Below are 21,539 nucleotides of genomic sequence, written 5' to 3' on the forward strand. Positions count from 1 at the left end.
ACAGGTCCAAGAATCAAGGGGTGGAAGAGGAAATGGTTCCACTCACTATCACCCTTAGTGACCCACTAGGAACATTTTTTGCTTCCTGTTCCTGAAACCTTAAGTTCTGCTGGCCTAGAAGTTTTAGTTCTAGATGGAGAAGCTCTCCTGTCAGGAGACACAGCAAACATTCCATTGGATTGGAAGCTGACTTCCCCTGGCCACTGTGGGCTTCTGATGCCCTTAAGCCAACAGGCTAAGAAAGACACACCAATATTAAGAGGGGTGACTGATCCAGATTACCAAGGGGAAATTGGATTGCTTCCCCCAATGGAGGAGGATAGATTATGTCTGCAGTGCAGGAGATCCTTTAGGGTCTCTTGGTGCTACCATGTCCTGTGATTAAAGTGAATGGGAAACTACAACAGCCTGATCCAGGAAGGATGACAAAGGGCACAGACCCTTCAGGAATGAAGGTATGGTTTCCTCCAGGAAAAGTCAAGACCTGCTGAGGATGGAGGAAATGCAGAATGGGTAGTGGAAGAAGGTGGTTAGAAATACCAGCTAAGGCCACGTGACCATTTGCAGAGACAAATTAAAACTTACATGAGTATTTCTGTCATATTTTGTATGTGTTTGTACAGATATCTGTGTCTTCTTTCCTTGATTTCTTTATCATGTAATGTAACATCAATTGAGATAATATCAGTGGCTATCATATTTAAGTTATAAAACACTGAGAGACTGTCCCTCAAGGAACATTGCCACCTATTCTAAAATATATAATGCGTTTGTGGCTATACATGGAATAGTTATAGTATGTTAGGCATAATTATGTTTTCATTTGGAAATTAAGTATGACACAAGGAGATATGAGTGTGTGTCAAGTTGACAAGGAGTAGACTTGTAATGGCTAATCTTGGTTGCCATCTTGACTACATCTGATATCAACTAAAACTCAAGCAGATGGGCACACCCATGGGGGTGTTTTCCTTGACTGGATCATTTGAGGTGGGAAGACTCACCCTTGGATCAATTGAAGTTGGAAGAACTACTGTAAATGTAGAGCACCCCACAGAAAAGGACTGGGAAGAAGAAGGAAGGGTTTGCTTTTTTGCCTGCTTGACCTCACTCACTCTTTTTTTTTTTTTTTGGTTTTTCGAGACAGGGTTTCTCTGTGTAGCTTTGCGCCTTTCCTGGAACTCGCTTTGGAGACCAGGCTGGCCTCGAACTCACAGAGATCCGCCTGGCTCTGCCTCCCGAGTGCTGGGATTAAAGGCGTGTGCCACCACCGCCCGGCGACCTCACTCACTCTTACTGGCAAGATCCTCTATCTCGTTCCTGAGGCGTTCCTTTGCTAATGTTAGAACTGACTTCTTTGGGATTCTAATGTAGATTGAAGATGGCAGCTGTCTAGGACTTCTCTGGGACTCCAGCCACAGATGGAACTGCTGAGACATCTAGTCTCAGTCCCCTTTGGCCTTTCCATCAGACTTGGTTGGACTATTTGGGCCGTATCCTGTAAGCTACTGTAAATTATCTCATATATATATATATATATATTTCAGTCTATCAGTTCTGTTCCTTTAGAGAACCCTAACACAGGAAAGATTAGGATCTGTGGCCTTGGGGCAGGTGTGTCACTGGGGCAGGCTTTGAGGTTTCAGAAGACTCCAATTCCTAGTGCTGTCTCTGCCTGTGGTTGTGGATCAAGATGTGAACTTTCGGCTTTCCTTCATTCACTCATCATGGACTCTAACCCTCTGAAACCATAAACCAAATTAAATGCTTTTCTTTATTTTCATTACTTTTTAAATTTTTTGATGTGTATAGGTATTTTTGCCTGCCTGTATGTCTATGTACCACATGCATGCAGTGCCCCTTGGGGGCCAGAAGAGGGTGTTGGTTCCCCTGGGACTGAAGTTAAGAGATAGTTGTAAACTGCCATGTGGGTGCTGGGAATTGAACCCTTGTCTTCTGGAAGAGTATTCAGTGCTCTAAGCTGCTGTGCCATCTCTCCAGCCCCAAACAGTTTCTTTTATATGTTGCCTTGTTCATGGTGATTTATCACACCAATAAAAAAGTAACAAACAGAAACCCATATCCTATAGCTGTCAATCCTGGATTCTCTATACCCTAGAGTAGAGTAGCTGTCAATCATCCTGGATTCTCCATACCCTAGAGTCTACCATGTGTGTGGATTGGTATAATCTGGACATTTCACAGAAAGAGAATCATACAATACATGATCTTTGACTAACGTCTCAGCATGTTTAAAGTTCCATCCATGCAGGGACTGTTTTCCTTCAAAAGCAACTTTATTGTGATGTAACTTACTCATTCTTTCAAAGCGATGCATTGACTAGAATGACTTCTACAATATTCACAGTTGTATAACAATCACCCATAATCAACTTTATAACATTAATCACCCCAAAAATTTATTCTGTTGTGGTCAAATAGTATTCCACTGTGTGTGTATACCAATTGTATTTATCCACTGGTATCTTTTGGACATTCTGGATATTATGAATGATGTCGCTAAGAACAGTTTGAGGTGTTTTTAAAATTATCCTCATCACATTTTTTATTAATGTGTGCAGAGGGGCACATTGCCACAGCATATGTGTGGAGGTCATAGGACAACTTGTGGGGACCCATTCTTTCCTTCCACCATGTGGGGTCTGGAGAGCAAGCTCTGCTCATCACTTGGCAGCAAGAATCTTTACCTTCTGAGCTATCACCCTGGCTTCCACTCACAAGTTTTTGTGTGATGTGTTATCACTTCTCTTGAAAACATTCATATTTTAATACATGGTAATTCTGATGAACCTTTTAAGGAACTACCAGAAAACCACATGATTCTGATATTCCCACACAACATTAATTATGTTTATCATCATGAATTGTCCATGTTCTTGGATTACTGGCTCTGAACATTAGCAGAGTTCCAAATCTTAGTTTTTGGGCATTTTGCTTGTTTCCAGTTTTCATCATTACAAATAGCTGGCTTTAGTGAATGTCTTCAGACATGAGTGTTTCTTTTATGCAGGGCTGTGCTGTGTATCCCAGTCTGGTCTTAAGTCACTATGCTCTCTCTGACTCAGTCTTCCAAGGGCCAGAATCATAGGCATGTGCTACCAGCTCTATAGATACCTTTTTTATTTTTCTTTTTTGAGACAGAGTCTTATGTAGCCCAGGCTGGCCTCAAACTGGACTATATTGTGGAGGATGGCCTGGAACTTTTGTTTCTCCTGCTTACACTTTTGGAGTACACTTCTGGAGTGCACAAATAATTGTGCTTCTTTATCTGGTGCCATGGAATCAAACCCAGGGCTTTCTGGATGCTAACCAAGCACTCCACTGAGTTACATACCCGGTAGTCAGCAGCAGTTTTTCTCTGAGGCTCTGGTTATTTCTGTCGAGCAGATCAGTCCGTCAGCTAGACTGAAGCACACAGGTGATTTTACAGTTTGGAACATTAGTAATGGAACATTGCCTTCCAGTGGGTTGTGACTGTTTGCCTTCTTTCAAGAGCTTGGGAATTCCATCTCTCCTTATATTTTGTCTAACAGGGTCACCAGAACATGAACACCTAGATGACAGGGATGTCATTGTCCTTGTGTCCATGTTGTTCATGGGAGGTTTTTTGGTTGAATGAATGAGCCATAGCAAATGAAGCCCAGATTATGGCAGAGGCCATGTGGAATGGGCATCAGTGTAGACATTAGAGTGGCATACTAGAGATGAGACCAGAGCCACTTGGGGCAGATGCTAGCTGGGATGGTGTGGAGGCTGGTGGATAGTCTTTTCTTCTGAAAGTGTTATTCTTTATACAAAGTCCTGGAAGAATTACATTCACTGAGCTAGCAAGGTCATCACACTCTCTGTTCACTTGGACATCCTAAGAAGAGCCATTAGGAGACAGTTATTAGCACTTTCTGAGGATTTGATTATTCTCATTTGCATACCCAGGTCTAAGAGTTCTTTTGGGCATTTTTCTCTCTTGTGGACTACCACGATCTCATGACCCCTTCCCCGTGATCTCATGACCCCTTCCCCACGATCTCATGACCCCCCCCATGATCTCATGACCCTCTCCCATGATCTCATGACCCCTTCCCCATGATCTCATGACCCCCCCATGATCTCATGACCCTCTCCCATGATCTCATGACCCCTTCCCCGTGATCTCATGACCCCTTCCCCATGATCTCATGACCCCCCCACGATCTCATGACCCCTTCCCCGTGATCTCATGATCCCTTCCCCACGATCTCATGACCCCCCCATGATCTCATAACCCCCCATGATCTCATAACCCCCCATGATCTCATGACCCCCCCACAATCTCATGACCCCTCCCCCATAATCTCATGACCCCTTCCCCGTGATCTCATGACCCCCCCTATGATCTCATGACCCCTCCCCTGTGATCTCATGACCCCTTCCCCACGATCTCATGACCCCCCCATGATCTCATAACCCCCTCCCCCATGATCTCATGACCCCTCCCTCACAATTTCATGACCCCTCCCCCACAATCTCATGACCCCCCATGATCTCATGACCCCTCCCCTGTGATCTCATGACCCCTCCTCCATGATCTCACGACCCCTCCCCCCATATTATTAAAGTAGGAAAGTAAAGGAACTCAAGGAGGCCTTTAGTAAAGGAGCTAGAAGGGTCCCTGTGGTAGTTTGAATAAGAATGACCCTCATAGGCTCACGTATTTGAATATGAGATGCCCAGTTGGTTGAACTGTTTGAGGAAGGATTAGGAAGTGTTGTTGTTGTAGGAGGTGTGTCACTGGGGGTGGCAGGGACCCAGGTTCAGCTTGAGTTTTCAAAATCCCACACCATTCCAGGTTAGGTCTCCCTGCCTCACACTTGTAGATAAGGGGGTGAGCTCTCAGCAACTGCCCTGGTGCCATGCCTACCTGCCTGCTGCTGTGCTCCTGCCTGATGGCTGTGGTAGTTTGAATGTAATTTGAATAATCTCATAGGGAATGGCACAATTAGGAGGTATGGCTTTGTTGGAGTGGGTGTGGCCTTGTTGGAGGAAGTGTGTCACTGTGCGGGTGGGCTTTGAGGTTTCCTACACTCAGGACACCACCCAGTGTCTCAGGTGACCTCTGTTGCCTGTAAGATGTAGCCAGCACCATGTCTGCCTGCACACCACCATGCTCTCCATGGTGATGATAATGGACTGAACTGCTGAAACTGTAAGCTGCTACCGCAATCAAATGTTTTCCTTGTAACAGTTGCTGTGGTCATGGTGTCTCTTCACAGCAACAGAAACCCTACTAGGACACTGGTCATGGACTCACTCTCTGAAACCATGAGTCCAAAATTAAATGTTTTCTTTTATAAGTTGCCTTAGTCATGGTGTTTTGTAAGAAATGGGAAAGTAGCTAAGACATGTGTGTTCTGTTTCTTGATCTGGCTCAGTTACATGAGTATTTATTTGATAGCTGTGTTAAATCTATGTGCAGCTTTCAATCCAGTTTTTGTTGTTTTTTTGTTTTTGTTTATGTTTTGAGACAAGGTCTCATGTAGTGTAGTCTGGCCTGAAGCTCACTGTGTACTTGATGCCAGCCTTGAACTTCTGAACTGCCCAATTGCACACACCCCACCAAGTACTGGTTAGAGTCCATGACCATCAGGTGGGGAGCATGGCGGCAGGCAGGCATGGCACTGAGCAGTAGCTAAGAGCGTACATATATATGATCCACAAGCATGAGACAGGGACAGAGAGAGCATGCTGAGAATGCTATGGGTTTTTGAAACCTCAAAGCCCACCCCCAATGACACACCTCAGCCACACCTCCTAATCCTTCCCAAACAGTTCCACCAGCTGGGGACTCAAACATTCAAACATATGAGTGTATGGGGACCATTCTTATTCAAACCACAACATTCCACTTCCTGGACCTCATAGGCTTGTGGCCATATCATAATGTGAAATGCATTTAGTCCAACTTTAAAAGTTCCCACAGTCGCCGGGCGGTGGTGGCGCACGCCTTTAATCCCAGCACTCAGGAGGCAGAGCCAGGCGGATCTCTGTGAGTTCGAGGCCAGCCTGGGCTACCAAATGAGTTCCAGGAAAGGCGCAAAGCTACACAGAGAAACCCTGTCTCGAGAAAAAAAAAAAAAAAAAAAAAAAAAAAAAAAAAAAAAGTTCCCACAGTCTTTCAGTCTCAAGACTGTTTAAAAACCAGGTGTGGGCCAGGCGGTGGTGGCGCACGCCTTTAATCCCAGCACTTGGGAGGCATAGCCAGGCAGATCTTTGTAAATTCAAGGCCAGCCTGGTCTACAGAGTGAGTTCCAGGAAAGGCGCAAAGCTACACAGAGAAACCCTGTCTCGAAAAAACAAAACAAAACAAAACAACAACAACAAAAACCCAGGTGTGGCAGCATGCCTTTAATCCCAGCACTTGGGAGGCAGAGGCAGGCGGATCTCTGTGAGTATACACACAAGTATATAAGATTAGCCTGGTCTATGTACCAACTTCCAGGACAGTCAGCGCTACATAGAGATATTCCATCTCAAAATAAAATAAAATAAAAGACTGTTTAAAAGTCCAGAGTCTTTCAGAGACTCAAGGCAATCTCTTACTTGTAACCCCATGTAACATAAAATTTTAAATTATATACGTCCAACATACAATGACACAGAGTTAGAGTGGCTTTATGGCCCACAGTCTGGGATTGAAATGCCAAGTCTACCAGGCAGTGTATCTGCGTGGGATAAGAGAGCTGATTTCCGCCAGGTGGTGGTGGCGCACACCTTTGATCCCAGCACTCAGGAGGCAGAGGCAGGCAGATCTCTGTGAGTCCGAGACCAGCCTGAGTTTCAGGACAGGTTCCAAAGCTACAGACAAACCTCGTCTCAAAAGAGAGTTAGATAGATAGATAGATAGATAGATAGATAGATAGATAGATAGATAGAGCTGACTCCCACATCATCCCTCTAAGGTGGAGATGTCAGTAGCCCACAGAGCTCCTGGCAGATCACAGATGAGGCTCAGAAGAAGCTCTTACAGAGAGGTCCAGTAGTTCCAGGGCAGACGATCTGTTGTTCCGGATGGACTTAAGGAGGCTGACATATCCTTCACTTTGAATGGGATTCTTGGAAATCTGAGAAAGATGAACACACTCGGATACTAGAGCCTCTTATGAGGACCCATGCCCATAGTCTCAGCACTCAGGAGGTGGAAGCAGGAGGATTAGCAGTTCAAGACTACTTATCAAGGTAAGAGCCCACTAAGGGACTAAAGAGATAGTTCAATGGCTAAGACACTGACTTCTTTTCCAGAGGACCTAAGTTCAATTCCCAGCACCCACATAGTGTCTCTCATCTGTCTGCAACACTAGTCTCAGGGGATCTGACACCCTCTTCTGGCTCCCGAAGGCACCAGGCATACATGTGGTACACAGACATACATGCAAGCAAAACACTTAAAATTTTTTTTTTTTTTTTTTTGGTTTTTCGAGACAGGGTTTCTCTGTGTAGCTTTGCGCCTTTCCTGGAACTCGCTTTGGAGACCAGGCTGGCCTCGAACTCACAGAGATCCGCCTGGCTCTGCCTCCCGAGTGCTGGGATTAAAGGCGTGCGCCACCACCGCCCGGCTAAAACAAAACACAAAAAACAAAAGTGCTGGAGAGGTGGCTCACAACTGCTTGTAACTCTAGTTCCAGGGGATCTGGTGCCCTGCTACATTTATACACCCAGGCACACACACACATAAAAAATAAAAGCAAGGCCGGGCGGGTAGTGGCTCACGCCTTTAATCCCAGCACTCGGGAGGCAGAGCCAGGCGGATCTCTGTGAGTTTGAGGCCAGCCTGGGCTACCAAGTGAGTTCCAGGACAGGCACAAAGCTACACAGAGAAACCCTGTCTCGAAAAACCAAAAAAAAAAAATAAAAACAAGCCGGGCGGTGGTGGTGCATGTCTTTAATTCCAGCACTCGGGAGGCAGAGCCAGGTGGATCTCTGTGAGTTCGAGGCCAGCCTGGTCTACAGAGCAAGATCCAGGACAGGCACGAAAACTACACGGAGAAACCCTGTCTCAAAAAACCAAACCAAAACAAATCTAACAAGACAACAACGGCGAAAAGAAGGTCCATAGCAGGGCATGCTTCTGATTGAGAAAACCACCAGCTGTTGCAAGGGCTGGTGAAGTAGGTCAATAGAGCCCAGGCAGAAGAAATAAGAATTGGGAAGACCCAGCAGGGAGCTCTGCAGGTGTGGAGGTGAGCTGCGGGGGGCCCCAGTCCCCTAAGAAGCGGGTAGTTCATCCAGGTGGGATTCTGAGACTCACTGTGACTTGGAGATAGTCTAACAGGTGGCTGGAAACGTGGACTCAAGCTTGAAATAGGTCTTGGTTCCTCTGTCACAGGAGGTGGGATTGCTAATGAGTGGGAAGCTAAGGGCCAGGCAGAGCCAGGTGCACTCCATCCCCCAAGTTGGAGATACACCCGCACTCCCCAACCCCCTCCCTGTACGTGTTGGTACAGCTGAGACCTGCTCACCTCACTGGCTCCTTCCCATCTGCCTTTGCTGGCACCCCGTCTCGTGCCCCCCCCCCCCCTGCAAACCTGAGGAAATGACCCTCTGGACACAAAAAAACCCTCAGGCGTGTCTAAACTGTGGCCAGTCAGTACCCCTGAGTTGACCCTGGGGACAGCAGAAGTCCAGGGGAGAAGACAGAAGGAAACTGGGGGATGCGCTGGCTGCTCTCCCGCAGTGGAACTCCTGTAAGCAGGAGAAAGGAGGGCAAGGAGTTGTCACAGCCACTGGTAAAGGGTGGAGAGGAAGAGTCAGGGGTGGGAAGTGGTCACAAGAGGCTAAGATGGTGAGACGCCCATGTGCTGTCTCTGCAGCCAGGGGCTGGCAGGAGAAAGGGCTGTATGAGGAGATACAGGACCAGTCTGTGCTGGAGCCTCCCCAGCCAGGCTCGAACGTACAGTAAGAATCCGCAGTGTCTGGTTGACCTGCAGACCCAGTCCCAGGCTCAGGGCCCCTGTCACGGAGATTCGGTTGTTTCTGCAACAAGAGCGACATACGTATCATAGTTAATCAGCCTAGGTACCCACTGATACATGGATGGATAGGTCAAAGGCAGTGTGTATCTACAATAGAAAGAAGCACCGTGTCATTTGAAGCAAATGGGTGGAACAGGAAGGATTATGTTAGGCGAAATAAACCAGACAGAATGCCCGAGAACAAGTTTTCTCTCCTACACAAACACTAACAACAACAGCCTGGAAAATATACTAGTAGTTATCAGAGATCGGGAAGCATATGAAGAGGAGAAAAGTGAAAACAAATAAATAAATGGAGGCTAACCGGGTCAGCGCACTCTGCAGGCATGTATGGACCCTTCACATCTAACCCCACTAACAATGTTAATAAGAAAATGACATCTGTATTACAGCTCTCCATTTTGCAGGGCTCGGTCCGGAGTTTCGTCTGGCAGATTGGGCTTCTCAGCACAGCCCCCCACTCATGCCCAGGCCCCAGTCAATGTCTAAAACATGGGTATGCTGCTGCCTCATGGGTGGCAGGCACACTTGAAGTGCCCCCCCCCCCGCCCCGTGGAGATGAGGGGGTGCCAGCTCCTGGGCTCTTTAAGCTCGGAAGATGCTCCCGTGTGTCTTGTGCCCACAACGTCTGCCCTGGAGCCTGCTCCTTCCTCCCCTCCAAATCGCCCATCTCTGAAGCCAAGCCTGCATACCTAATGCTGACTTCCTCTTCTTTTTTTAAGGTTTATTTATTTATTACGTATACAGTGTTCTGCCTGCATGTATCCCTGAAGGACAGAAGAGGGCATCATATCTCATTACGGATGGTTGTGAGCCACCATGTGGGTGCTGGGAATTGAACTCAGGAACTCTGGAAGAGCAGCCGGGGCTCTTAACCTCTGAGCCATCTCTCCAGCCCCTCCCCCCCCCCTTTTTTTTTTTTTTTTTTTTTTTGGTTTTTCGAGACAGGGTTTCTCTGTGTAGCTTTGCGCCTCTCCTGGAACTCACTTGGTAGTCCAGGCTGGCCTCGAACTCACAGAGATCCGCCTGGCTCTGCCTCCCGAGTGCTGGGATTAAAGGCGTGCGCCACCACCGCCCGGCTCCCCCCCCTTTTTTTAAGATAGAGTCTGCTGGGTGGTGTTGGTGCATGCCTTTAATCCCAGCACTTGGGAGGCAGAGGCAGGTGGATCTCTGAATTCAAGGCTAGCCTGGTCTACAGAGAGAGAGAGAGAGAGAGAGAGAGAGAGAGAGAGAGAGAGAGAGAGAGAGAGAGAGTGAGTGAGTTCTAGGATAGCCAGAGCTACATGGAAAAACCCTGTCTCAAAGGAAAAAGAAAAAAAGACAGTTGTATGCATTCCAGTCAAGCCTGTAACTCTTATATAGCTGAGGATGACCTTGAACTTTTGATTTTTCCTGCCTCTACCTCCTAAGTGCTGGTTGACAGGTATAGAAAACATTGCAATTTCAGACTGGAAAAGCCGTTGAGTGCTATGGCCAGAGTTTTCCAGATAGTTCTTGAGGATGCTTGAAAGACAGTAATGCTGAAACGCCAGCAGCAGTGAAGCCCCAGATCACATTTCAGAAAGGAGCAAAGACTTTATCATTAATTGTACTATTTTGGCTAAAAACCCATGTGTGCTGATCAGCTGGGGCTGAAGAATCAGCTGCGATTATAATAGATCAGCACCACTGAGGTGAGACCTATGCATCTCAGGGACAAAAGGGAAGTGTCCCCCAGGGTCGGCACCAGAAGCGAATCCAAGGAGACCAGACTACATCTCATGTGGATGAAGAGGGCAGAACCTGGCAGTGTCCGAAGTAGAGCCCACGCAGAACTGGCTCTGAAAGCCCGGACGACGGATGGCCGAGGAGGCCATGGAGAGCAACTGGGGCATGCTCCTGGTCGTATGAGGGGAGGCCCGAAGGCGCCACTGATGAAGGGAGGCCTCGGTTGCCATGGAGACCCCAGATATTTGGAATGTCAGGACTGGGATGTCCAAGATGCGGGTGTGCTGTGGAGTCTAGGAAGACAGCTGCGTACTTCAGGTGGTGGGGTGCAGAGATGGGGCCCGGAGACGATGTGTCTCAGATGGCGGACATGGCTACAGCTTGGATTCACACTGCCACATTTTACTTTTGCTCAGGTGTGATTGTCTCTACTTCCCCAGTGCTTCCCACTTGGAATAAGAGTGTTTACGTATGTAGCCTGCTTTTGATTTGATAAGACTCTAGTAACAGACTCCGGACTTTTAAAGTCTTTTTTAAAATTACTTTTGAGTGCAAGTACCTGAGGAGTTCAGAAAGAAGCTACCCAGTGCCCCTGAAGCTGGAGTTGTAGACAGTTGTAAGCCATCTGATTCGCGTGCTGAGAACCAAACCTGGGTCCTCTGAAAGAGCAGTACATGTTTTGAATATCCAAGAGACTGTGTTTGTAAGGAGACTTTGGACTTTTTTGTTTGTTTCGTTTTGTTGTTGTTTTGTTAGTATTTTTTGGGTTTTTTTGTTTGTTTGTTTTGTTTTGTTTTGTTTTTGAGACAGGATTTCTCTCTGTAGCTTTGGCTGTCCTAAAACTCACTTTGTAGACCAGATTGGCTTCCAACTCAGAGATCTGCCTGCCTCTGCATCCTGAGTGCTGGGGTTAAAAGCATGTGCTACCACCACCTGACTGAGACTTTGGACTTTCAAAGAGATCTTAGGTGTTTAAAGTGTTGGAATTTTTTAAAACTATGTATATGAGCATTTTGCCTGCATATGCCTATATATGCACACCACGTGTTGCCTGGTGCCCATGGAGATCAGAAGAGGGCATCAGATCCTCTGGAACTAGAATTATGGATTATTGTGAGCTACCATGTGGGTGCTGGGAAACAAATCTGGGTCCTCTGCAAGAGCAACATATGCCCTTAATCACTGAGACCTCTCTCCAGCAACCTGAAGTGTTGAATTTTTTTTTTTTTTTTTTTTTGAGACAGGGTTTCTCTGTGTAGTTTTTGGTGCCTGTCTAGGAACTTGCTCTGTAGACCAGGCTGGCCTTGAACTCACAGAGATCCTCCTGGCTCTGCCTCCCGAGTGCTGGGGTTAAAGGTGTTCGCCACCACCGCCTGGCAAGTGTTGGAATTTTTAAGGACTATATTTTACATTGTAAAATAAACATGCCTTGGGGGACCAAGGATGGGAAATTACAGCTTAAAGTGTTTGTGTGTCAAGTTAACAAAGGATGGGTGTGCTGACCAGTTTTTATTGTCAGTTTGGCACAATCTAGAATTACCTGGAAGAGAGTCTCAGTGAGTAGGAATTATCTAGGTCAGGTTGGCCTACAGCATGTCTTTGGGGGTTGTCTTGATTGTTACTTGATGCAGGAAGTAACCTGGATGTGGGTGGCACCACAGGTAAGCTGTAAAATGGGAGAAGCTGTGAAGACAGCAGCAAGCAGCAGCGTGGAAAATGCTCTGCTCTCAGCTCTTGACTGTGCGTGTGAGGGAGTCCCCTGAAATGCTGACACCTAACTGCTCTGTAAGCTGCATCAACCTTCCTCTAAAGTAGCTTTTGGTCACTGTGTCCGTCACAGCCACAGAAGTGAACCATAAGACAGCACTCCTGATTTACCACAGCCTTCCGGCATGCTGGGCAAGGATTCCACCAGCTTAGCCCCACCCCAGCCCCCAGCAGCAGCCTGAATGAGGACAGAGCTGTAGGATTGAGACTCAAGCCACACAGTAGGAGCAGCATGAACAGCATCTAGATCACTGTGTGACCCCGAGGGCAGCACCCTTGTTTCTCACCTCATGTTTAGTTCTTCCAACACGTTGTTGGCCTTGAGGGCCTCACCTATCGCAGAGGCTCCGGAGTCTCCAAAGCCATTGTGAGAGATGTCTAGGACTTTCAAGAATATATTTGCCTAGGACACAGAGAGCAAAGCTGAGTTCACATCTGATGGTGCAGAAAGGCACAGTTCCAGGGCTACAGCCTCAGCGCCCAGGAGAGCCTGAGCAATGATAAAAGACACAGGTCCTGGGAGAGAGTTAGCATGAGTTCTCAGGCAGCAGTGACCACTAGGGCCAAACAACTTGAAGAGCAGCAGAGGATGATGGGTAGAGCTACGGACAATTCTCAGAGATGATCAATCCACACCTATGGGGAAATTCCCAAGGCAGGTAAACTGGGGCACAGAGAAACTGCATGGGCCCAGTGACCTGGTGGCAGGGTGCTGTATGAAGCCTGCCCAAGAGACTGTGATCAGGGAAGGGTGAGTGCTCTAACCTGACCCTTTCTGGGTCAGGACTACCCCCACCCACCAACTGCAGTCAGCCCTGTAAGAGGGCATGGCCGTGCCTGTCATTTCTAAGGTCACTGTCACTGTGGACAATGAAGATGCTCAAAATACCCTGGAAGGGCTTGAAACATGCGTTTCCTGGGTCTGTGAACTTTCAGGGAAGCATGAACGGGGAGGGTGTGCCGGCACCAGGAAGAGCATCTCTGTGTTAATAATGTCACCAGACTGCACAGATGTCCCCCACCAGCTGATGTCTGGAGGAGGCAGCTGACATTTATCTAGTCATGAAATGACATGAGACTCAGTCCTTTGTCATTTAATGGGGGCAGGAAATCAGGCCACCCAAGATCACCGTGAAAGCTGTGCTGAAAAGGGCCGCAGCCCAGGTCTGAAGAGCTGTGTCGTTAAGAAGGGCTCAGGGACAACTTCGGAAGGACAGGCGGGCTCTGGGGACTGAGCGGGCAGCTGTCTCATACCTCCAGACCCTTGGCAAAGGCAATGGCTCCCAGGCCTCGAAGGTGATTCCAACTGAGGTTAAGCTCCGTGAGGCCTGTGTTTTCTGCCAAGGCAGGTCCAAGTATCTCTCCTGAGGAGCACAAAGAGATTTTTATGGCAAAATAAAATGCTACGTTCAAAAAAATGACCTGATGCTCACCATGTGTCAGAACTTCTGTTGGGTAGGAGGGTCACAAAATTCAGTGTATGCCTGGATTACCTGCAAGAAACGTGTGTGTGTGTGTGTGTGTGTGTGTGTGTGTGTGTGTGTGTGTGTGTGTACACTGGAACAGGGTCTTGTCCTACAACACAGACAGGTCTAAAACTCACTCTGTCACCCAGACTGGCCTTGAACTCCAGATCCTCTTCTTGTCACCTCCATTGTGTTGACAACACGGACAAGAGCCGCCATGCCCAGCAAGGAATCACATGCAATTGGGAAGATACGAAATCAAAGTAATGAGATCCCAACTATTCTAATCTACAGACAGAAAGGGTAGAGAAGCAGTGGTAGTGTTGGTGGGGTCTGGAAGTAAGGACTGAGCAGATAACCTAGAACTGAGGAATCCACATGTATGCACACACAATGGACAACAGAGATGCACACTCGATGGACAACAGAGATGCACAGTGAAGCTGGGTTGGTGCTGGAGCTGGAGGAGAGGCAGGAGAAAGCAGATGCAGTGACTAGGAAGTAAGGACACTTGGGAGTCCTTGAGTGCCAAGCTGGGTTCGCAGGAGCTGCTGTAAGAGCTGAGGCTGGGCCTGGAGAGATGGCTCAGAGGTTAAGAGCACTGGCTGCTCTTCCAGAGGTTCTGAGTTCAATTCCCAGCAACCACATGGTGGCTCACAACCATCTATAATGAGATCTGGTGCCCTCTTCTGGCCTGCAGGCATACATGTAGGCAGAACACTGTATACATAACAAATAAATAAATCTTTAAAAAAAAAAAAAAAAAGAGCTGAGGCTGGCTGAGCACTCTGGCAAGGTTCTCATTGGCTGGTGGGCACCGGCAGAGACAGAGCCCTCCAAGTCTGGCGTAGCTGTGGTGGAAAAGAGGAGGAGCAGTAGCAAAAGGAAGTGGGTGGAACTCTGACAATACCTAGCATGTCCAGTGGGCGGGGCACACCCTGCAGTCAGGTCTCCATTCTGTTAGCATTGATGGGTGTGACCCCTCCCAGTTCTCCACAGCCCCAGCTCCACCCGCATCCCATTGCGGTTCTCCATGGTACCCCCCTTATCCACCTGGCCAACTGCGTCTCAGCCTCATTAGCTGGGTGTGCAGACTCGGGAAACCACACCTGTCTCTCCAGCCTGCGTGGGCCCCTCAGAGCCCGTATCCACTGTCCTTCCACCTTCCCGTACTCTTCTAGCCTTGTGACCCCCTGCAGCCTCCCGACCCTGCCTGGTTGATCTCTGTGCCTGGACTGGAATCCCTCAAGGATCCAAATTTGGCCTCTTCTCATTATCTTGGTGGCTGGAGCACAAAAGCTGGTTTGAAGTGCTCACAGGGTCTAGGTGTGGTGGTCCACTCCCATAACCCCAGCATGGAGGACACTGAGGCAGGAGGATCCTTAGTTCAAGGCTAGTCCGAACACTGTAGTGAATTCCAAGCCACCCTGGGCTGCATAATGAGACCTGGTCTCAAAAACCAAACCAAAGTGAACTAAATCAAACCAAGGAAATACATGGTGTTTGTGTGCGCGCTCGCACGTACATGAGTGTGTGTGTGTGTGTGTGTGTGTGTGTGTGTGCGCGCGCGCGTGCGTGCGAAGCCTGAGTGCTCCCAGCCACCTGCTTGGCTAGCACCTGCAGCAGCAAGCATATTAGTACCTTGGAGAGTATCCTGTGCCACAGCTAAGGTTCTGGGCACTGTCTCATCCAGGGCAGGATCTGATACCTCTAGTTTCTCAGATGCAGGATCCCCCCACTTCTCCTGGACACTGCTAAATCTGGGAGAGGACAGCAGGTGTCCTCCCATCTCTGCTGAAGAGCTGGAGGGTAAGGCGCACTCTTCTACTTCTGTGACTCAACCATCCTGTGAGGCACAGACCTGCAGGCAGGCCCTCCACCGTCGTAGATCATGCATGACTGAGATTCAAGCCCTTCACCCCTGCACATCCTGCAGTCCCCTCTTGGAGAAACAAATCAGACTGACTCTGCCCTTCCTCCCTCCCCCCCCCCCCCAGCCCTACTGTCTCTTTGTCACTTGTCTGCTGTAGTCTATGACTTCTATGATAACCCGCCCCTAAGGTCCTCGCTGCTTTAAAGGCTTGGTCCCTCGGGCTGGAGAGATGACTTAGCTCTGGCTGCTCTGGTAGAGGATCCAGATTGGCTCCCAGCACCCACATGGCAGCCCACAGCCGACTGTAACTCCAGTTTCATGGATCTGATGCTATCTGTCTTCTGTCCTCTGGGCACTCACACATGTAGTACAGAGACATGCATGCAGGCAAACACTCATACACACAAAATAAAATAAAGTCTATTCTAAGAAGCTTGGTCGCCAAGATTGGGATGTGGCAGATGACATTATCTAAAGGTCTTAGGCCCCTTGGGGTTCCCTTGAGGGAACTGTATGACTCTAGTCTCTTTCTTTTACCTCTTTCTTTCAGACCATGAGTTGAGTGACTTTTTTCTAATGCTTGCTCAGCCACAGGCCCAATCCACCAAAGGTTGGAATCTCCAAACTATGAATTCAAATGGATTGTTTCCCTTTGTGAGATGGTTATCAGAGGTGTTCGTTGCAGTAAACTATAAACTCAGATGCATTGTCTCCCTTTGTGAGACAGTTATGGGAGGTATTAGTTACATGACAGCCAGCTGGCTCCTAAGTTCTCAAGTTGCAGAGACTGCTGCAGTTTGTCAGAGTCTGAGATGAGCCTCTCCTTTACTTCCACTGACTTCCCACAGTAATTTTCTTAGAAAACAATTGGCTTCAGCAGTTAAACTCCAGAGCTGAGGTTAGCGCCACTGCACTCAATTATCTAAGCAGCTTGGGACAGACCAGAAATTCCAAAACTCCTGGTTATTCAATTGTCCTGAGACAACTACAATGTCCACTACAATGCAGATACATGGGCGTCTAAGAATTTGTGTCAGGTGCTGGAGAAGTGTCTGAGCAGCTCAGTGAACCAGCTGCTCTTCCAGAGGACCTGAGTTCAGTTCCCAGCACTGATATTGGGTGGCTCACAGCCATCTGTAACTCCTACTGCAGAGGATGGGATTGCTATGAGCCACAGGAATATGAAGTAGAAATTCAGCTGTATAGGGTAAAGCTATACTTGGAAGAATCAAGGAATTCTTCCAGAGGAACCCAAATCTCAAGGAGTATTTGGTGTTATTTGGTTCTTAATATATCAGCTGTTTCCTGCTGTGAATTTCATGTGTGTTCTCATACTCACAATGTATTTATCTGAAATACCTCTCAAGCACCCTAGGCTAAAACGGCAGACAGAATAAGCTTTTCAGACCAACCTCTGATCTGAATTAAGGTAAATACCCTTACAGAGACACTGCCTGTCCCCTAGGCCTAAGAGACAGGCAGAAATTAGGTGCATAGCTTTGTTTCTATTGCAAATGAAGCACAGACCCTCCTTTCTCTCACAGCCCAAGTGGCTTTCCAGAGTGATTGACTCAGTACAGTGAAGTCATGAGGCAGGTTTCCTAGCTAGGAGCAGAGTGGCCCCGCCTGACCAGAAAGCAGGGCAGAGTTTTGCAGATTGTAGGTGTACTGAGCCGATCTCAAGAGTGCGGGAGGAAGGCACAAAAATGGACGGAGAAAAGAGGATGAAGAGGAGAACAAGATGGAAAGAGCTTAGATAGAACCAGAGCAATGAGAGGAGAGGAGAGGGGACAGAGGGGAGCTGAGCATGAGGACAGAATTGAAGCTGTGTAGATAGAATTTTATCTCAGAAGAATAAAGTGGACGGACCAAAGAGCTCCGTGTACTTCGATTCTTTTCCCTCAGATTATTGGTGCTGTTAGTAGCAGCTCTTCTAGACCCCTGGGAAGAAAACTAAAGAGGCTGGACCCCAGTAGTTTCCGATGTGGGATGTCCTCTTCTAGACTACACAGGCACTCACACATGTACAACACACTCACACACATTTACATAAATGTTTAAAGAGAAGAATCTGCTTCAGCCATTCCAGGGGACAGAAACCCCTAAAGCGTGGCCCAGGTGACCCTTCCATGCAGCCACGCTGCCCCCAAGTTTCTAGGCTCAACTGATCTTCTAGGTAATCGAGTCTATAGGTATACCTAGCTTCAGTCTGTGTAACTGATTGGCACATTTGGAGATGGCATAGGTGGGTATTCATATTCCTGGCAAAGCGTATGGCCCACGTACAGGCCCCGGCGAGACCGTGACTGGGTCAAGTAGCCGATCCCTGTCCTTCACAGCACTTAGCATCCCCACCGCCACAGCACTGGTGACTGAACCCAAGATCTCACACGCACGAGACAAGCACCCTACCATTGAGCTGTATCGCAAGCCTTTCACAGAAGCACTTGGGTGAAACCTTCATTCTTTCAGCTGTGGTCTGCAGGCCACGCAGACTCTGCTTGCTTTCCAAACCACAGCCTGGTCATTCATCCCTGGGTCGCCCGCCCAACCACACCAGTCTCTACCAATCTAGGAAACAAGCCTGCGTGCTCACAGTCCGTTAGCATGCTCTTGCCATGGCTGACTCCTTTCCACCCCACACACCCACACATGTTCAGTTTAAACATCCACCCCTCTATAGTGGGTGGTCCATCCTTTTCTAGACCCATACGTTGTTTCTTTTGGAAGGCCACTAATTGCTGAGAATGGTCTTGTCAGTGTATGTTTCTTGAAGTCAGGAACTTTGCTTTGTTGGTAGGTAGATTCCCACAGCCTGGAATTAAGCATTCTGTGAGGTTGGAGGGGAAGAATAACCAAGAGAGGGATGGTGAACAGACACCAGCACAGGGCTATTTCTGGCAGGAGCTGGGTGTGGCCCTGCCCATCCCTCTCCCCTGCCACCAGTGGGCACTCATGACCCATGACTGCCCAGACCCAGTATTACCTGCCAGGTCATTGAGCTGATTATAGCTGAGGTCTAGGGACTTCAGGCCCGTGGGAAGCAGCAGAAGGGCGGCCAGGTGCTGGGTGGCCTTTTCCTCCAGCCTGTTCCCTCCCAGTCGCATCTTCTGCACAGCTGGGTTTAAGGCAAGGGCGGCACAGAGAGCCTGGAGCCCTGCAGCTCCAATCTGGTTCTCTGACAGGTCCACATCTGAGGGCAGCACCACTGCTTGGTCAGTGGGAACTGCGGCCAGGCACCACCCTCTCGCATTCCCTGCAGGCCTGAGGCCAAGGAAGGGGCTTCGCAATCTGATTATCTAGGGTGGCATGGTGGCAGCTTTGCCGCCTATTGGCTGGGTCACTTTGGGTCTCTGGTCTCCCCATGCCATGACTGTCTGTCTGTGAAGAACGCTGTGGGAGAGGGCCAGCCACCCTGTTGATGGTTGCTGTCTTGTAACAACATCACCTGCCACAGAAGCCTGTCTGTCCTACTCTAGGGAGAAGCATACATGTCAGTGTGAGCTCAGATGTCCACTCGGGTTCACTTCTGTTACCCTTTGATGGTGACCACAGCCCAGAGAGCTAAGCGGTGCTGCTGTGGCTATTTTACCGAGGAAAACATGGCCATGCTGCTTGCCTGGGTCAGCTTCATTGCCAGACTCTCATCTGCAAGCAGCCCCATCCAACCCCCACCTTGCCCTTCCAGTTCTCAGTCTACCGAGACGCTGCTTCTCTGTGCCTCTCTCATCCAGCACTCAGGTACTGGGAGTCTACCCTGTGCACGGCTGAGGTGCTCACCCGGGGAGTGATAGCCGTGAGATGGGTCAGGCAAAGAGCAGCATTGGCTCCACCAGTGAAGAAACTCCCAGAAAGTCACCCCACACGCCTCACCCTGTGATGAGGACCCTCATCTCCTAGCAACACCCGCAGTAAGAAGGCCTAGTGAGGAAGCCACTTCCCTGAGGAAAGGGGCCCCAAGCGTGCTTGCTGCTCAGACTCAGAAACTCAGCATCCACCTACCAGAGATAATGCTGTTCTTACACAGGACATGGGCCAGAGCCTCTGCCCCAGCCCCACAGAGCCCATTGTCCCGAAGATCCAGACGCTTGATGTAGAGATTAGAGGTCAACGTGGAAGCCAGAGCCCAGGCCCCCTGGAACAGAGCAGAGAGGTACAAGGGGCAGAGGGACACAGGGCCCTGAGGGGTCTGGTCCTTCCCAGATGCAGCTGGCCAGAGCTCCCATCTTCTCCAGGGAACATCTGCTTCTCCCTCTAAGTGCCAATCAGATCTCATTTCCTGGAGCCCTCGTCCTGTCTCTCAGGCATGGGAGACAGGACAGGCAAGGCTGGGGGAAGGCTGTGAGTTTGTGAGATGGACTCAAGGACAAGATGGCCACTGTCTCCCACATCCTTCCTGCCCAGCCTGGTTCCAGCGTCCCCTGACAGATACCTGAGGCCCCAGGCCCCGGTGTCGAAGGTTCAATTCGGAGGCACTCCCTTGGCGCAGAAGACAAGAAGCCGGTACAACACTGTGGGCCTGGCAAGACTCCAGATAGAGGGTAGGCAGGACGGGTTCTCCAAGCCCCTGGGTGCCTAACAGTAGACAGGGACAAAGGAGGAGCTCTCCATTGGCTCAGCCCCACCCCTTCCCGCCCTCCCGCCAGGATTCCTCCAGTGCCAGCAGCTACTAGCTCGTTCCACACTTTCTCTGTCACAGAGCTAGTCAGAACCAATGGGAGCACTTGCCTAGCGTTAAAGGGTATGCTGGCCCCACCGCCTCGTGTCCAAGCATCACAGATCACATTTTCTCCCACAAAGTTGGTCTCCAACTTGCTAGCGGAGAAGAGCCTTGAACCCAAGGCTTCAAGCATGCTAGGCAAGAGCTACATTCTCAGCCCACAGGTCATAATGTTTACAAATACCTTATGGTGTTTAATAATTCTAAATTAATTTTAAAATAATTCTAAACAGTTCTAAATTCAATATATCCATTAGCTAAGTTTTTTCCTATAGGTTAGAACACCCGGCCCTGAACCCTTCCAGGTGGAACGCCACTGTCAGGGTGTTTCATTTACAGGTTATTACGCAAGACAGATCTAAGCGTTGGGCCTCCCCATGCCTCCAGGAGGGTAAGGGACTTGATGCTGACAATGGGGGTGCAGCCCCACTGAAGGGCGCGGTCCCGTGCCAGCCGGACTCTCACCACCTGCCGGGGAGTCCAACTGGGACCCCACGCGGAGGATGAGGCACCTTCTGTTTCCAGAGCAAAGTGTGACTCTTCGGTCCAGAAGTTCTCGGCCTCCAGGGCCTCTGCCTGACGCGCGGTGGCCGCTGCTTCTCCCTTCTGATTTTCATTCTTCGCAGACTCCTTGCAGGGACCGTTCATGTTTACCCTCACCTTCCAGTGGGGGCACAGCTCACTGCCTGGAGCGCCTCCCAGGGATGTGGGCGGTCCCGCTGACTTCATCGACCAATCGAATTTGATTTTCGGGCAACAGGTGGTCACTGAGGCCAGTAATGGTGCTGCCCTCCCACCCCACGGTCTCCCGGGGAACCGGGTGTTGTTTGTGGCTGCAGAAGCACCACGACCTTGGCACGCTCTTCACCAGGGCTGACTACCGCACCTACTGCTGCCATGCACAGGGGTAGTCATCTCCTCCATGTTCCTGTCACGGACTTTTCCAGTCTGACTCCAGAGTTTGTATTTGGGGGCAGGAG

The 21,539-nt window shown here is 49.1% G+C and overlaps 1 protein-coding gene across 1 annotated transcript; it reads right to left on the reverse strand.

The window, feature by feature from the left end:
- Positions 1-2,285: 2,285 nt before the first annotated feature.
- On the reverse strand, positions 2,286-21,207 carry Lrrc74b (leucine rich repeat containing 74B). The gene is made up of 9 exons (XM_052740043.1): positions 21,072-21,207; positions 20,272-20,414; positions 19,842-19,974; positions 18,826-19,032; positions 13,755-13,864; positions 12,788-12,903; positions 8,949-9,027; positions 7,023-7,118; positions 2,286-3,883 (listed from the first exon to the last, which is right to left on the reverse strand). The coding sequence occupies exons 1-9, from the start codon at positions 21,205-21,207 to the stop codon at positions 3,707-3,709; spliced, it is 1,197 nt and encodes a 398-aa protein (XP_052596003.1). The 3' UTR covers positions 2,286-3,706.
- Between the last annotated feature and the right edge of the window lie 332 nt (positions 21,208-21,539).

This window comes from Peromyscus californicus, unplaced genomic scaffold (genome assembly GCF_007827085.1).
Source record: "Peromyscus californicus insignis strain IS unplaced genomic scaffold, ASM782708v3 Scaffold_16__1_contigs__length_79575227, whole genome shotgun sequence".
NCBI classification, from domain to species: domain Eukaryota; kingdom Metazoa; phylum Chordata; class Mammalia; order Rodentia; family Cricetidae; genus Peromyscus; species Peromyscus californicus.

Bases quoted from the DNA above. Each gene is read 5' to 3' on its own strand.
- Lrrc74b (XM_052740043.1), bottom strand. From the start codon at position 21,207: ATGAACGGTCCCTGCAAGGAGTCTGCGAAGAATGAAAATCAGAAGGGA. The intron at 19,033-19,841 runs GTAGGTGGATGC...TGCTGCCCTCAG, and splicing joins TAAGAACAGCATTATCTCTG to ATGTGGACCTGTCAGAGAAC. The intron at 13,865-18,825 runs GTAATACTGGGT...TGTGCTCCTCAG, and splicing joins TCAGCTCAATGACCTGGCAG to GAGAGATACTTGGACCTGCC.